The 17,350-nt window shown below is 43.8% G+C and overlaps 1 protein-coding gene across 3 annotated transcripts in view; it reads right to left on the bottom strand.

Annotated features, from left to right (window-relative positions):
- Positions 1 to 17,350, bottom strand: part of STARD13 (StAR related lipid transfer domain containing 13) — a 300,044-nt gene that overhangs the window by 141,849 nt on the left and 140,845 nt on the right. Inside the window, exon 1 of one of the 3 annotated variants that reach the window (XM_076364269.1) lies at positions 3,761 to 3,907. The exons of the other annotated variants lie outside the window; for them this stretch is intronic. Within the exon in view, the coding sequence (XP_076220384.1) occupies positions 3,761 to 3,884 (124 nt within the window). The 5' untranslated portion in view covers positions 3,885 to 3,907. Of the gene's footprint in view, positions 1 to 3,760; positions 3,908 to 17,350 lie in introns of those variants that run through there. 3 annotated transcript variants of the gene reach the window in all.

Genomic DNA, 17,350 nt, shown 5'->3' with positions numbered 1-17,350 from the left:
CAGATGCTGGAAGGCATGCAGGAAAGGGTGGGAGACAGCACACAGGAAAAAATTGTGTTTCTGAGACTATGCCAAGTAAACGGTGCCCCTGTGGTTCCATCCCTCTCTGTCTGGTTTTCAGCAAATCACTTCAAACAAAATTGGACCAGACAGCCAGGAATTGCAAGTTACTCATTCCCTGGGTGCAGTACAGTTAGATCCTGGAGGCTGATTGCATGAGTGCTGCGCAATAGGAGCCACCAAGAGCCATAATTTGAATATTAAAGTAGAAAATTCAAGTTCTAACACTCAGAGTTATTGATACTCCTGAGTTCAATCTCACTGTGCCTCTGGCTCTTATCTGTAAAATGGGAACAACATAACCTTAAAGCTTCTAAGACTACAATTAAAACATTAATGGTACGAAGTACACAAGACTCGGTACTCCTAAGCACCATGCTCATGAGCACTTGAGGGAATTTGTAATTCTGTGCTCCGTCAAGGATTTGAGAAGGCTGCAGTACAGCAGGCTCGAGGTTAACAGATTGAGCAATGGGGATCGTTACTTTGTGCACTGAATGAGGCAGAAAAGCTCTGTGCAAAAAAGGGCGATGTGATCATGTCATTAAAAGACAATCCTACACTGTGAGGAGGCTGTACAACAAGGCAGCAACAGGCATCCTTACCTCTGATGCTTCCTGACTTTGAAGTACTGAGCTTCAAAGCTTAAATATATTCTTTGTGATTTTTTTTTTTAGTATATAGTAACTGAAAGAATGCCAGATAGAGGGTGGCACTTTTCACCTACATACAACAGATGTAACAACTACAACTTGTTGTGTTTTACTGTAGCAGGTGATCATGATTTGAGTGCAATTTCAGAATCACCTTAGGGTCATCACTTTTTTAAAGAGTCTGTTAAATACGTAAGTCAAATTCCTAAAGCAGTGGCTTTCAATAATGGCACAGCAGTTCAGAATTACATTAAACCAACAGATAGATCTCCACTCCAACACGGGAGTTATAATTCTGGTACATTTCCTGATCAGTTCGTGAATCACAACTTGAACCATAAGCATAGTGGGAACACAAACAGTGTAAACTACCTCTGCAAAAATTATGAAAAGCACAGAAAAACTAAGGCTGGCATTTGTGGCACTGTCGCGAGTACACTCATTGTTTAAAAAACAAATCCTGGTCAGTGAATCAGAAAGAGTGACTAAGAGCTGCTGGGCACCATAGATCCATCCTGAATAAGAGACAGTACGGAGCAGCCCTGTCCCAGGAGCACGCTGGGAGCCAGGCTGCTGCTCATCACCTCTGCTGTAAAGGGCGAGGGAGGGAGGGAAGGAGCACACTGTAGCAGTCTTTTTACGCACAGCTTACTTTCCACAGCAACCCAGCCATGCTGTCTGCCTCTTTGAGAGTGGCCGAGCCAAGGTTCAGCTCTGTCGTTGCTCTAGCCAAGGGTCAGCTCCTTGCTCCAGCTCACACCTCTGCTGCCCAACCGTGTACTGCTGCCCTCTGCTCCAGCACATGGGCACTGGGGCAGAAACTTCCCAAGGAGCACTGGGGAAAGCCCTGAGCAACCTGCCCTGCTCCCAGTGCTGATCCTGCTCTGAGCTGGAGGCTGGACTAGAGACCTCCCAGCGTCTCATCCAACCCCAGTGATTATATCGTTTTTATGAATTAAGCTGTCTTGTGCTTACTTTGTTTACAGGTATATGTTGGGCAATTGGTGTCTGAAGCTTTAACAAACATAAAAAAGTAAAGTAGACCAAAAGAGTAACTATTTAAATGCCTGCAAAGCCGTCAACACAACGATGATTTAATCACAAGCCTTTATTTGGCTTGATGGTTGGAATATGACAGCACACTGATGGTTAAAACTGTGTTTTGTTTCAGTCATTGCTCTTAAACAGTAGTTACCAGTTACACTGCTGCTCCAGCTGTCAGTCAGGGCTGAACCACAATGTCAACTTCGAGGAAAAAAAAAAGGGAACTTGTACAACTATCTACCTGACTGGGATCAGATCCATTGCGATGGAGGAAAAGCTGGTCTGGCAATCAGCAAATAATGACACATTTAGATCAGCTTAAATTCCCTGCCTTCTCATTAACGATAGCTGGAAGAAGAGGCATAGAAATATGCACTGCAGCTACGGGGGCCAGAGAGACAATGAATATAAAAACAAGGACAAAAATCCCTGAGACATAAAAGCATCTGAACAAGAGAACATATCTGGAATCAACAGATGTTATTTGTGTACACATTTTGTTATGTTGTCAGATAATTCATTTAATTAAAGGGCATGTGTATCAGTGTCTCACCAGCATATTATGAATAGCACTTAAAATTATGGCAGTGCATAAACCCAGGACATTAGTATTCTATCCACCTTAAATAAAAAGTCTGACTCCATCAATTTTAATACCCAGTTGCTTTAAGAAGTTGGCTAAAGCTTCATGGCAGCCTGCCCAGGTCCTTTGCTCAATCAAGCAATAGTTGTCTTTGACCAAAAAAGAAAAAAATATCCAACAGTATCCTTGCTGAATGTCTGCTGGCATCCGCTATTAATATAGGAGTAAGTAGATTACATATAAAGACAGATTAATATTTTGGGTAACCATAACGCTACAAAATTAGCTGGTTTAGTAATTCATTCTTGAAGCTACCCACTTTAGATGCATTTTTCAAATAATTATCACACAATTTTTAATTGTATATACATAAAAGCTCATGTGCTGTAGACACAGTTTAGAGACCTGTATCATAAACTATTTACCTCTGTATTATACAATACCAGCATGTCACAGTGCCCTAGGCAAGGTCACCAAACTCCTAACAGTGCTGTAGGATGTGGCAGAGGAATCCATCTTTACAAATTAGCCTTCATTATACATGATTTTGCTCATAAATCTTGATGTATTGTTTTCCAGTATAATAACTCTACTTTGCACTTGCATGTACCCTCTAGACCTTTTAATTCATGAAGTATTTTACAAATACAAATTAGCAGTATGTTTGCATGCATAAAGCAAATGTGCTGCTGCGATAGCAGTGCTCTAAATGTGACCCGACCTACTGGAGCACCCGCCCTGCTCTGTGTCCTTCTGGTCTCCACCTGGAGATGGTAAGACTGCAGAAGCCCGACTTTCCAGAGCAGTTAGGTGACCTAAAGCTGTAAAAGCGCCTGAAATGAAACAAACCATTTTTCTTTGGGAGTTGTGGTCCTCCTCACACACAAACCCTATGAGGAACGAACCTGGACCTTCAACTGACTTAGAAAACTGATCAGACAAGCAGGTGAGCCTGCTTCCCGGAGGCAAACTCAACCCTCTTGATTTCTGAGATGCTCAGAAGGTGCCTCCGACGTGGGGTTGCCTCCAGGTTCAGCCCTGAGCCCGACTGCTTGTGGCACCATCCCCACCGTGCCCTCCAGGACCCGGGCAGGTGCTGCCTGCACGGGGCGGGAGGGGGTGGGGTCCAACCTGCCTGCACCCCGGCTCTTGCCTGCAGCCCGTCCTGCCTGACGATTGCCAAGTGCATCCGTGCCGATAGCTGAGGCGGCGCCGGGGAGCTCCCCGTCCCGCCGGGGCTGAAGCCCCGAGGTCTCCGCGCGGCAGCGGGGCAGGTGCCCCCCCAGGCGCCCCGGCCGTCCTCCGGGGCGTCCCCTCGGAGCGGGGAGCCCCCTGCGCCGCCAGGGCCGGGACGTCCCCTGGGGTCTCCCCTCAGGCGGCCGCGGGCAGGTAGCGGCAGCCGCGGCGCGGCGGGACTGACCTGCGAGCCGCCGCTCCCGGACATTCCTCCACAGCAAGTCCCAGGCTTTGGCGGTGGAGTCCCGCAGCTGCTCGCTCAACGACCTCCGGAGCTGCGCCTTGGCCGGGCGGCGCTGGCTGCTCATCCTCGGCGGCTCCGCATGCCGCCCCGGGCAGCCCCGCTCAGCGCCGGCGGCGGCTCCCCTCGCCGGGGACGGGCGGCGGCGGCCACATGGGGCCGCGGGGCAGCCCCGCCGCGCCGCAGCACGCGTCACCGCCGCTCCGAGCGGGCGGCCCCTTCACCTGAGCGCCGCCCGGCACGCCGCCCGCCCCCGCCCCGGCCCCCGGGGCAGCAGCGTCGCCGCCAGTCTTCCCCAGCGCCCCGTCCCGCGCCCGGCGCCTCGCCGCCTTCCTCCCTCCTTCCCTCTCCCGCGCCTCAGCCCCCGCGGGGCGGGGAAGGTGCCCCGGGGTCCGGCCCGGCTCCTGCCCCACAGGCGAGGCGGGTCGTCGGCCCCGCCTGCGGGCCGCGGCAGCCCCGGCCCGGGGGTCGCCCCCGCTGCTGCCCGTGAGGGGCCAGAGGCGGGAAATGGCCGCCCCCGCCCTACGGCCCGGCCGGGACCCGACGCCCCTCGGGCTCAGGCGCCAACGACGGCCCGAGCCACCGCAGGCCTCGCGGCCCTGCGACTATATTTCGTGACCCCGCTTGCGCCTGTGACCCTTCATTTGGGAACTGTCCGGCCAAGCATGCCCCGGCCGCTCTGCTGCCATTGCCCAGCCGTGGGCTGCCCGCTCGCCGCCTCCCGCTGCCCGCCTCAGCGCGCCCGGGGCCACCGGCGCCGGCCAGGCTTCGTGCTCCCTGGACAGCGACCGGGAGCTGCCTGCCGCCACGCCAGCCCCGCCGCCCGGCTCTGCGGGAGCCCCGCTGCGAAGAGCGGGCGTCCACCGCTGCGGGGCGAGGTCACCCGCCACGAGGTGACGGAAAACCTGGGTAGCAGCGGCCTGCCTTTTTCTCGGGAAGCTGTAATAGGAGCTTCACCCATGCCGCGAATTTTGCCAAAATAAAATTGTTTTTTTCTGAGGTCTCCGTTTATCAACTCTCCACCCGAGCTCAAGCCACAGTCCTCACAACACAGCCTCTCCCATTTCTTTCCCACTTTCTCTGCATTCCACCCACTTACCTCCCACCTCCCTTCCGCTCCTTCATCCCTTCCACCTCCCTGCATCATCTCCTCTTCTCTAACAAGCTCTTACACTCCCAAAAGCTTTCAAAACTAAAACCTGGCAGCTACTTTTTGCACACATTTACAGACTAAAAGGAATCCCGATTCCTCCATCCCTAGATGAGCCAGAGAGCAACATCAGGGCCCTTATCCCTTCTAGGAAACCAATTTTGGGCCTCTGCTTCCTCTATGATCTGGGAAATACTGTTGTAACAGTTGTCCCTTCCCTATCCTGGCCACCCATGGAGTGGATGGTTCCCAGCATGACTGGCAGCAGAGAGTCCGATAGGTGAGAAGGACAACAGGGGCTTCATTTCATTTAGTCACAAACCATTAGTTATTGCTTACTCTTTGTGCAGAGTATTCCTGATGTGCAGTGAAGAGGCTGGTGTTCCTGAAAGTGAGTACCATACACTGAAACAGCTGAATACCCTGGTAAAGCAGTCATGTTAAACATTATCGATATCCCCGTCTTGTTTAAATTAAAACCGTAACTGCAATGTCAGCAATAGCCATAGAAGCTAAAAGCAAGCAAACAGATGTATTCCATGTTACCTCTCAGTTTTAATAACGTCTTCTGCTTACTCTCTGATGTGAATTTGTTTTCCATTGTGCCTGTTCTTAAAAGGTTCCTCTTAAGAGGTTCATCTTAAACTACTCTACTTTATCTGATATAGTGGAGACGATGTGCTTGCCCAGAACTTGTGAAGATGTTGTATGTCACTCCTCCTCCTGCAATTCCAGCTACAGTGTCCTCCAAATGACTGCACAAACTCTTATGAGAAAAGGGATGCCTTCCAGGGATGGATGCATGCAAGATCTGGAAAGGGGACAGGATAATTATGTAAATACTCCCACATGCCATGATCCAGAGCAAACGCCTGCTGATGTTAATGGGAGAAGAGAGGATTACAGTTCCTACAATCAGCTCCTCTGCCCCATAAATCTGCCTCTGACCTCTGCCTCACTTTATTTAATTCCCTAGCAACACAGCCATTACTGGTACGTAAGACCTACGATGCCCATTTTCTGCCACAGGCTCCTATCCACTAGGAACCAGGTAGAGATGAGAAATTCATTTCTGACATTGTACTCAGCTGCCCTATAAAGATCAGCAGTGACACACAGCCTAAAGGTGAAATCATAAAATCAGTTTTGAAGGTTTTGTATCATACTGCTGTGTCACTACCCACAAACACCAGTCCGCGTCAGCCAGTACTGTAACCTTCAACAGTGCTCTTCTGGCAGCTGCACTTGAATGCGCCCTCTTACCATGTCCAGCTTGTCTGGAAGATAGATCTCCCTTTCCTCAGTTGCTTTCTGTGATGGCCAGAATGTAGCGATACAACAAAAGACATTCTCTTCCCTTCTATACCATTTTTGAAGATGTTACTTTATCAAAAATGTCCCTAGACTTCCAGGTTTACTGAAAGCAGCTAATTAGCAATGAGATACTAGCAATTGCTAACACCATGTTATCTCACCGCAGGTTACTAAGATAAACCCCAGTGATATGGCTGTATTTCATAATCAGCAGCAGAACTGAACTGGCAAGCCTAGACCAAACTCTGTGGCAGGCACTGACAAAAATCTTACTGATTTCAGGTACTGTATTGTGGAAAACTAAATCCAGCAGCAAGATCAGAGACTGTACTTTTCTCCCCAAAGAAAACAGTGCTATTGAGTAATGAGAAAATATCTCATGCAGCAACCGGCCCATTCCTATTTTATGCCTTTAATCATAGTCAGCTGTTCAGAAGTCGAGTTACCAACACAGGTATTTTTGATATATTACACCTAGTAGTAGCAGTTACAATAAGAGCTGTTCTACACAACCTGCTTGAAGAAAGGTATGTGCTAGGGATCATTCATAGGTCAAAGATGTTTCACTTCCTTTTAGGATGTTAGAAAGCATGACTAAATGGTAAAGTTCTGGTCTCCGTCCACACATTTTCATCTGTTGGTTAAGCGCGTTAAGTAGCCAACTGATCAGTGCTCTTGTCTACAGCTTGAAACGTTTTGACATTCTGAACGCGATGGATAACATTTCTGGGGGAAAGAAAAGGGAAGGAGATTTTCCACAGAAACAGCAGTTTTCTTGCTTGATGCTAGTCATGCCAAAATGGTTCTGTTCAGAGTAATTGCAATAAAAACACTGTATATGATGAACAGAAAGGAGGAAGTTCCCAGTTGCCTTGAAAGAAGCTGAACTATGATGTTTGTCTTTTCTCATTGATAACTGAATATTGGCAGGAATGAAAGTGGTATTTGTCCATCTTAAAATCTTGCAAGCATGTAAAATGTTGGGGGAAAACCTAAGCTAATTACACCCATGCTCTGATACCATTGTGGCACAGAAGTCTGATGTTCTAATTATATATTTTGCAATTTATAGTTCCTCCCAATCACCATGGTAATTAAACGCCAAGTTAATTGATACTACATAATAATCTGGCCTCTAATTAGCAGTGTGTTTTTAATTTGTTGCAGATTCCATTATGCAGCCTGATCTAGTCCTAATAAAGTCACTGTAAAAACTCCCATGCATCTGGTAAGAAGAGGATCAAGCCTAAGGAAAGAGAAAAATGACTACCTCTTGGTTTGCCATTTGTAAACTACTGAAAGACTACGATAAAGGTACAACTTCTTTCCTTTTTTTCCTCTAGTCCTTAATTATCATGAGTCAGGATTTTTTGTTAGTTTAACCACTTCACGATATTTGCCTGCTTGTAGAAGAACAAAACAGGGTATGTCCTGCAGAGGAAAATGTGAGAAGAGTACATCCTCGGTTACTGCATGCTGTTTAGTGGACACAGGCTCCTTACACTTGTATCCCTTAAAAAGCAATAATAAAGCAAAAGAGAAAACCAATTACTCCTACAGGATCACTGATGCAGTCTGATGCTAATCAGTGCAATACCAAATTTTATAATACATCTAATTCTTCAGGAACTGACTGTAAATTAATGAAGCTTCTTGAAGTTTATTATACTCAGAATGGTGTTGCTGTGCTTTTGCAGCTTCAAATAGTAGCTCAGACAGCCTAGATATAAATACATCAAATAGTATTTATAACTTTGGCAATGATCTTTATCTCTTTGGGGGTCCTAGAGCTCTGGAATTTGTTTTCTATCACAGGCTAAATGTCCTGAGTGTGATGTTGTAAGTCTGGGTTACCACCGGAAGGGAAGAAAAGATTTGAGGTTTTCCATTGCTTGTTTTCCTAATAGCAGACTGCAGTGAACTGCATACTAATTCTGTGGTTGAAGTTATGTGAAAAGCACCGAGGGCATATGAGGAGGTGTCCTCTTTGACATCTAAGTAAACAAACAAACATTTTGGATAGAGAAAAATAAGAATCATTGTGAACAAGGACAAAATGTTCCGGCTTGTTCCCTGGCACTCTCTCCTTGCTTGTTATTTACATATGCAAATTATCATCATTTTAAGGTAGCTTTAATGAGGATCAATTATACAGCAGTTTCACTCTTTCCCGGTTTATCAAGAGATTGGCACCTATCTGTTCATCCTTCTCCATTTCAGCTTTCTGAAGCTCTGGGAAAGGATCACTCCGCACTTTGCCAACAGCAGAGCACTGCTGGCTTTCATTAGCCCTGGCCAAATTCTTTCACTTTTGTTCACAGTGATTAATGCTGAAATAAACGGGACTTCTTGCAGTATTCACTGTGAAAAGGCTCTAAGTATGCCCAGATACAAACTACAGTAACAAAGTATCTGCTGTTTGACTGTGCTCCCTCTCCCTTGCTGAAACTGGCATGGAGGGGATGGCAGGGGAATTAAGCTTTTCTTGTGTTCATACAGAGAATGGTACTTTATTATTATTCCTATTAATAAACTGTATTATCAGAGCACTTAGAACCAGAAACTGGATGGAGCAAAAGTACAATCTTTGCCCTCAGGAGATTACAACCTAAATATAAAACAAGACACCAGTGGAGAGAAGAGCTAATTGGGGTAGGAAGGGTGGAGTACAAGAGGACAATAAACCAATACTGGTCAGCGTAGTAACTACTGGTGTTAGCACACCAGATTGGTTTTTGGAGGCACTGAAGCAAAGCAAGTTAGCAAGAGGGTCTCCAAGGAGGCTGATGTGGTATCTTTATACATTCAGAGGACCAACTCCCAAGCATGAAGGGCACTTTTAGAGAAAGCCTGCAAATGTGTATTTGAAAATGTAATGAGTAGACAACGAAAGCTGGCATCCTGTACAGACAGACTGTGGGAATCAAGCTTTCAATATTGAACAAATGATAGATAGGGAAGGGCAGGGCCTTCAGCCTTAAGCCAAGTAGCCTCCACTTGATGCAACATAAAGGCAGGATGAACTGCAATGAATAGTGACAGCAGAGAACTGCCAGAGTATTTGCTTTTGGGATGCCAAAAGCCATATTGAAGAAGACCATATTGTGTCTATCAAGGCACAGTAAGTGAGAACAAAGATGAGATGGTAAACGTGGGATGAAAGTTTTTCCTAGAGCAACCACAAATTTTCACCTGGAAAACTCCTTCTGACAAAAAATTCATTTCTTACAGAATAAAAATTAGAGAAAATGTCAGGTTTTCTGGAAAATAACTGCCATTTTCCTGGTTTTACCATGGAGCAGGATTTTCACATTCTGGCCAACCTTAACTTGGACTTTTCTCTCCATCTCACATCCTAGTTGTACCTAGCTCTTGCAGATTATTTTTTAATAATCCCTCTACTTCTCCGATCTTGTCTCCTTAACTCAGCCTAAATTGTCATAGGAGAATTATGAACTTCAGGTAAAGGCCCTGTGTGACAAGTAGGAGGATGCTCTGTTCTGTGAGAATGGTGAAAAAGGGGACAGGGAGGTAACTGTGGCACAAATGATCATTGGATGGATTACTGTCTGAGTAAACAGAGCGCTTCTACTGAACAGTAGACAACAAAGCTGATACTTAAGCTGAAATTCTGAGGAATTGCAGCCACAAAAGCCCTTGCACATTTCTCAGCAGAGGAAAAGAATGGACAAAACAAACCAAGTGCCAATAAACTTTCACTTCCTTTCGTAAGATGCTCTGTGGACATCTTTAAAATATAGTATGTTGCAGATATGAAAGCTTGGGCTGGGCAAAGCCGGTCACTGTAGAAATAGCCAATTCTTCAATGATTAAGCAACTGGGAAAGTGGAATACATTTTATGTGTGTAGATATAGTGGTTTTTTACTGGAGCAGAGCTTGAAATTTTGCGGTGATTAATGCCCTTGAAAAAGTGAGCAGCTATGTTGAAACACGAAATGTCTCAGCACAAAATATTGCCCCCTGTTCTTCTCATTCCAGCTTCTGGTGTTCGATTTTTCCCCTCCTTTTTAGCTGCTTGACAAAAATATATTATTCTAAACTACATCTTTCTTTGCTCTCAAAGTGCTCATTTCCTTAATATTGTATTGGGACCTTGTCTAAACCAATTTTTTTTTTTCCCAAACTTCCAACTGTTATTACCATCACAGTAGAAATAATGGGAACATTTGTGTAAAAAAGCCTTGCAGCAGTCAGTGGCAATTTAGCACACACAGTATCTGGATATTGGTTCAGAGACCTGGGAGCGTGTTCTTTTTTTTTATAACTCTCCTGGATTGCACAGGAAAACATGATCAATCTTGACAACAGGTTCTAACAACAATGCAACGGAATTGTTCCCAAAACCAATTTACTTATAAGAGTAAGAACTTTCTTCAGATACACAAATACTCCTGTGCACACGCTTTCCTAGTAATCAGGCTACTGACTGATGGGAGCATATTGCCAAGTATCAATGTATTGCAAGCTATGGATTTTTACAGAGCTTCCTTCATTACTGGTCACACAGCTACTATTTTAACTTATTTAACAGATTCTAAAAATATATATTTAGTAGAACTGAAATGCAATGCTACTAACATTTTTGGACAGGAAATAAAGAATGTCGTGGCCAGTTGCAATAGGGGATAGAATTTCAGGTAGGCAGATTATAATGACCAGAATCAAAATTTGGCTGAGGCCCAAGCCAAGCCCTATTAACCTCAACAGTTCTACAGGATCTTGAATCATTAAGGCTGATTTTTAAATTTCTTCTTGCTTCCACAGTAAAGAAGGGCCAATTGGCTGTTTGCAGTATTGTCTGAGTCTCATTCGAAGTGAAGGCTGGTGGCGACTCGATTGTAAGCATCATTTCCCACAGCCCCATTGGGAAGGTTTCCCAGCCAGCTCAGAGCCTGCCTAAGCCCACTCCATCACCCAGCTCTGGCATTACAGAACTCTCTGTTCCAGCAGGCTAAGTGGTACGTCCATTCCTGCTAGTATAAAGGAGCTTAAGCTTAGGAAGAATGCTTGTTTCATGACATTTAACATATCTGGGTATTCCCACTGAGAGGCAGGATATTCATGCTGTGAAGAAGGGGCTGGACTAGGTGGATCTGCAGCTCTTTCTATCCAAAAATGTCTCTGTTTCTGTGAGAACATTTTGGTAGCGTCAGGCAGCACCTGTATTCCATTAACTCCAAAAGCATTTCAGTGTTTACAGTAACCAGGAAATGTCGATGTCTGTGTTATATTAACAAGTCAGCGGTAACAACTGCAGTTTCAGTTTTTAGAGCTGCGCAGAGAACGGTTTACTGTGAGTCGCTGAGAGTTTTACTTTTTTTGGTTGAAACACGAACAGGCCTGTAGTACTGCCCCTGAAACCACTACAGAAAGCTTTGGAGAAAAAAGTTATCAAAAGAAGTCCAATATTGCTTCAGTAATGGCTTCATATAATTAGGTAGGCAAAAGCATAGCTGTGAACTGAAAAATACTTGTGACACCAAATTTGTAGCTTCTTCACCTTAGTTTTGCTTACACTCTTCCTGCCTTTTGCATGTAGGTTGAGGGGGTTTGCATAACTGCATAAATTCATTCAAGATTCAGTATCTTGGAAACAAAGCTATGTTATATTTTTATGTGGACTATACTACATATATGCACAGAGAGGTAAGCTGTAAGGTGTCACTGCATAGTAGGCAGCAGACTTTATGAGAGCACTGATGTGCTGCTGTATAATTGTAGTCTATATAAAAGAATTCAACTGTGAGAAATTAAATAATCCACCACGCCAAGCATAACTTACTGTGGTCTTCCAAATAGACTCCAACTTCTGCATGCAAGAGGCAAAAAATCTATGCTATGCACCCATTTGCTTTTCACAGAACCGAATTTTAATAGTGACATTAAATTACTATTACATAAATAGTGACATTAAATTACTATTACATAAATAGTAACATCAAACACCATGGGAGAAAGCTAGAAAATATTAAGATATTTTTCTTTTCTCTTTTGGGATTGAAAGCAGTACTTGGTACAACTTAATTCCCAAGAAAGGCGATAGCAGGGACTGCTCTGTAGCTGGCCCAGCATACCAAAGGCAGAGAGAGCTTCCCCATCACCTGCTGCTGTGTACAGTGATGTGACCAGAATGACGACAGAGGTCACAGCCACTGCCCTCTACCGATAGTGCCACCACTCGCTTTCTAGAAAGGGCCATCTTTTTTATTTAGTATTACTTGAAAAGTTGATTCCAGAAAGAACAGAGCAGGCTTCACCTCCCCCTTGTACTCCCTTGGAGCACAGTATTCTAGTTGGCCTGACTCCCCCTCTTATTATTAATAGACACTTTTTTGAGACTCCACATACACAATTCCCCTTGAGTTCAACTAAGTGCCACGCAAATGAAGGAGATAGATATGCATTCAGGACTGTTCGAGAAGGAGAGAAAATGTTGCTATTTTGCTTGTATGTATTGCTGGTTCCAAAGTTCGTTTTCAATGTTGCAATGGTTTCTAGCGAAATTAGTTCCTATGGATGATGTCAGAACACCTCTACGGTGCTGCAGATACAGGTGTTGCTCATATTGTTTACTTACACTACTGTCATGCAGACTCACTTCAACAGCTTTTTGTCATTTTGTGCTGACATAAATCCGCTCAGTAGTAATTACCTGAGATTGTTCTACATTTCAGGGAAATTTTTTGAATCATTTACATTACAAAAACCCATGTACATTGCTTGGAGAGTAGGTGCTAAAGGGATTATAACTCAGCAGGATCTTACGCAGTGTTAGTTTTTGAGACAGAAGATCAGTTAATTTACCTGACAGAGAATATTTATACTAGGTAATCCTTGATGTTAATTTGATCAAAATTATCAGATACATAGTTTCAGAGTTCAGGCCTTGAAGTTATTCATTCTAGTGAATGCCACTGCTAAAGGGGAAAAAAGTGTAAGAAGTAAATCTGAAAACCAAAACCTAGTCTTCTTATGCCTCAAATTGGAGGCTATTCCAAATTTCTCTTCTGAAATGTTGCTAAATGGTTTTGCAGTGATCTAAAGTAGTTCATTGCTGTCAGTCAAGTCATAAGGAATACCATTTCATCTGGCAAACATTATCCTCCTTTAGGACTTAAATAGATTTGGATTTATCCTCCTCCCTCCTGTCCTATAGCTCATCTTTTATAGCTGGGCAGGATAAATGCAAAGTGGGTTGTATGTACTACTAGAAAGTAACGGTAGGCTCTTACTCTACCTTGTACAGGTATAAATTACCCTTTTAATGCAGAATTGATGAAACTCAAGGTCTTCTCAATAATCATCAGGGACAGCCTCCCTTCCTACAAGAACTGCTCTAATCATTCTTTAAAAAAAAAAACAACACAATTTAGACCAAACACTAGTGACAATCTCACATTAATGGTGAAATTCTTGACTTGCTGAAGTAATTGTAAAAATTCCCATATGCTTCACTGAAAAATTTCATCCAGTGTGGGTACTTCCCTCTCCCTGCTCACTCCCATCATGCTTCTTAAGAATATGTGAGCATAAAGCCCTCAGTTTCTTGCTGATTTGATGATCCTCGTTAATTGGGGAAACAGGTTCCAGCACAGGAGGGTGCTACATGTTCTGTATCTTGTGTTCATTGGATATCCCTATGACTTAAAGGTGAGTAGGAATTTAGTGCCACAACGTTTTTCATTTGTTAAATAAAATGATTGTATCTTCCCTGCATATCATCCTTCACTGACTTCTCTGAATGTTTCTTTTTGTAGACAGTTTTGTAATGTTGACAATGCTGGACGTCACTGCGATATAGTTCCTGAATTTATATGATGACATTATAATAACAGCAATGCTGTTCTCTATGGTCCATATAAATTAGCCTTTTATTTGCTTTCACGACTAGCGCTGCAAATTGAACAGCTGTTTTCACTGAGCTGTTTAATTAAGCTGTCCATAATGTTGCCTAGGTATTTTTCTGAACTGGTAACACTTCATTAAGTATGCAGCATCAGTGAATGCTTCAGATCATTCCTGAGCATTACCTCACACTTAGGTAAATTGAAATCCCATCTGGTTTGAGGTTGTCAAATCACCTCGCTTTGGTGATTTGAATTTGGTTCTCAGAAATCTTTCTAATCTTTAGTACCCTAGGAAATCTTGAGTTTGCTACAGATTTTGCCATCTGTTCACTCACTTGTCAAGATAATGAAGCTTTAAATGATACTTGTCCTAGTAAAAATCTTTTAGGCAACCTATTATTAGCCCCTCTTCATTCCAAAAACTGACAAGTTTAATTTGGGTGTCTTTGGATCTTTTATAAAGTTTATGTTCTATGACCAAAATTTCCTTCCCACACTGATTTCTCATGTTATTTCCTCTCTGTTTTGAAGATCTCTGGAATATTAGTTTGTAAAGCCTAGATAAGTTTTATCTCTTCCTCTTTTCCTGTGCAAAAGCTGTTTCTCTTTTCTTTTGCAGACCCATACTGGATCCTACATCCGTATTCTCATCTGGGCATATTATAGCTTGCTTGGTTTTTTTCAGAAATATATATAATAATTAATATGGGAAGCTGTAATTATTTTCACTGCCCACAATGGCTTCTTTTCATCTTTAAATATGGGTATCATTCTAGCTGCCTTGCACAGCTGAACCTGATGAGTGTATTCCAACACTTCCACTTTTAACTCCATTTCTGACAGTGCTTCATCTCTTATTTGCAAAGACGACTCCAGAATGCACTCACATCTGGGCATTAAGCCTGGAAGTACTCTGCCCAGGCACAAAAAATTCATGATGTTAAAAACTATGCTGTCCCTAAGTCTTACAACCTAAGTCACTGTCCGATTTTCAGAAGTGGCTACCACTCATCAGCCACTTCTGAAATCCTTTCTGAAAATCAGGGTGATTTGTTTAAAGGCATAAAGAGGAATCTGGAAGTTCAGCTTTTGGTACCCAGTTTTTAAACCTTGCTTCTTGCTACCCAGAAAGTTGGCTAATCCTCAGCCATTCAGGGATGTGGGTGATGGGTGATGTCATGATAGATCATGATAGGTCCATTAAACAGCAGAAGGAAAAGCAAGAAATTGTCTTGATTGCAAGGGTAGAGAGGGAGTATCATGCCTGGGTTTAGAGAGCTTGCAGAACCATTTGCCCATTTCACTGAGAACCAAAGAGAACTAAGAAGCTCTGGAGAACAGAGAGGTATGGGGTGGAGGCAACAGGAGAGGCAGAAGGAAGAGAACGAAGGAAGGAAGGCCACTGTAAGGCATCACGAGCAGAAGAGTAACCAGACTGCAAAGTGGCAGTGCCTTTAAGAGGAAACTGAATAGTGAATGGAAATGGTAAGGAGGAAAACTAAAACTGGATTTTGCAAAGAAGGAAATGGAGAGAAAATGGAGAACAGAGATAGGGGAGTCCAGAAGACTATAAGAGACAGAAACAGTAGGCAGGGTATGTGCATGGTGTAGAGAATCGTGCAGAGCAATGAACAAAGTGCTCTGGATACACTGTTGGCTGTTTGCACTGCTAGTCCAGGTTAACTGAATTAACCGAGTTAAACGCAACTTTAAAATGCTTGGTTTTACACTTCATTTTAACTTCATCTGTGAATCAGAAATGCTAACAAAATTTCAAAAGCAATAGGTGTAAGATTGCCATTCCTTGAATTTTAGGCACCCGTTGTTAAAAGAGAACTGAGGGAGGTGGGAAGCTGGGAGGGAGAGCGATATCTCTCAGAGAGTGACTCATTCCACCCAAAACCAGCTGCCTAGAAGAGGTGCTACAGCAGACCTCTGGAGGAGGACTTGATCCAGCTGAAGAAGATGTTACACTCTGAAAATGCCTCTCCCCCCATTGATAGAAGAGGTGCTTCGAAAGCCATCTTAGACTGTAGGTAAAGCTGGAGGTATCAATTCCATCTCATGCTTCCTGTTTCAGTGGAATTTTAATAGGATTTCAGTATTCAACCATTGTAGACTCATTTGAAAATCTCAGGCTGAGTATGTTTCAGTTTCACTCTAGTCTTTTTTAAAGTCTCTAATAGATTTAAAAGCACATTCCTCATGATTCTCAATAGAATTTGTGTTCTGAAATCCTATGACTTATTTCTCCTTTTGTTCTTTTTTAACATGGGCTACCTTTTGATGTGGAGACTCTGGAATTGTTTTGCTGTTGAATAACAACTTTTCTCTTGCAGCACCAGCTGTAAAACATGAACACCTTGTTGGATTACACTCCAGAAATCTGAAATGGGAATCCTGCCAAAGCTCAGGGCTTCCTTTTTGTTTTGACTGTCGCGCTGCTCTTGCTTCTGTTAGTATCACGTTCCTACCACTTGTGCTTTTCAGACACCTACGGCCAAACTCGTTCCCAGTGTAACTCCACTGAACTCAATGGAGCTGCAACAGAAGTGAATTTGTCTCAGTATGTCTGTAAATTAACCAGTCATTTAAGCTGGAGAGTGACATTGATAAGCAATAACAGCACAGGAGTGGTGAAAGGAAGATATCTCCTAGTTAGTTTTGGACAGTTGACACTAACTCCGTTGTCAGATAAGTCTTACTGACTGTGGGAAAAGCCGAGTGGGAAAAGTCACACTCGCCGCCTGCTAACCGTAGGAGGAAAACAGATCTGGAATGCAGAGGAAATCTTGACATTATCTGTTCCCCCAACCCCTACCAGCCAGGCAATCAAAATAACTAGCTGAATATCAGCTGTCTCTGTTCCTGGCCCAAACAAATGTGCTTTCTTGACAAAGTTTTTGCTCACAGGAGGGGAGGCAAAGAGAAGGAGTCTAAAGTGGGTGTGGGGGAGTGTTTCCTGCCAAAAAACAGGAGCTGCTTTTCTGTAACATCTAAAAGGATAATGATGAAATAAGCCTAGCGCTGTAGACAGAGGTGGCTCTGTGGTTTCCAAAGGACAGCGATGCATACTCGACAACCCCGCAGCCCTACACAACATAACTCCAGTACTTCATCACTCCACTTGGCCTCTGTTGACATTGTCAAGGACAGTTTGCCACAGACTTCGGTAAAAGAAGGATCAATCCCAAGGGAAC

The sequence above is a fragment of the Aptenodytes patagonicus genome, chromosome 1, assembly GCF_965638725.1.
Source record: "Aptenodytes patagonicus chromosome 1, bAptPat1.pri.cur, whole genome shotgun sequence".
In the NCBI taxonomy this organism is placed as follows: domain Eukaryota; kingdom Metazoa; phylum Chordata; class Aves; order Sphenisciformes; family Spheniscidae; genus Aptenodytes; species Aptenodytes patagonicus.
This window is presented reverse-complemented; position numbering and strand designations above follow the sequence as displayed.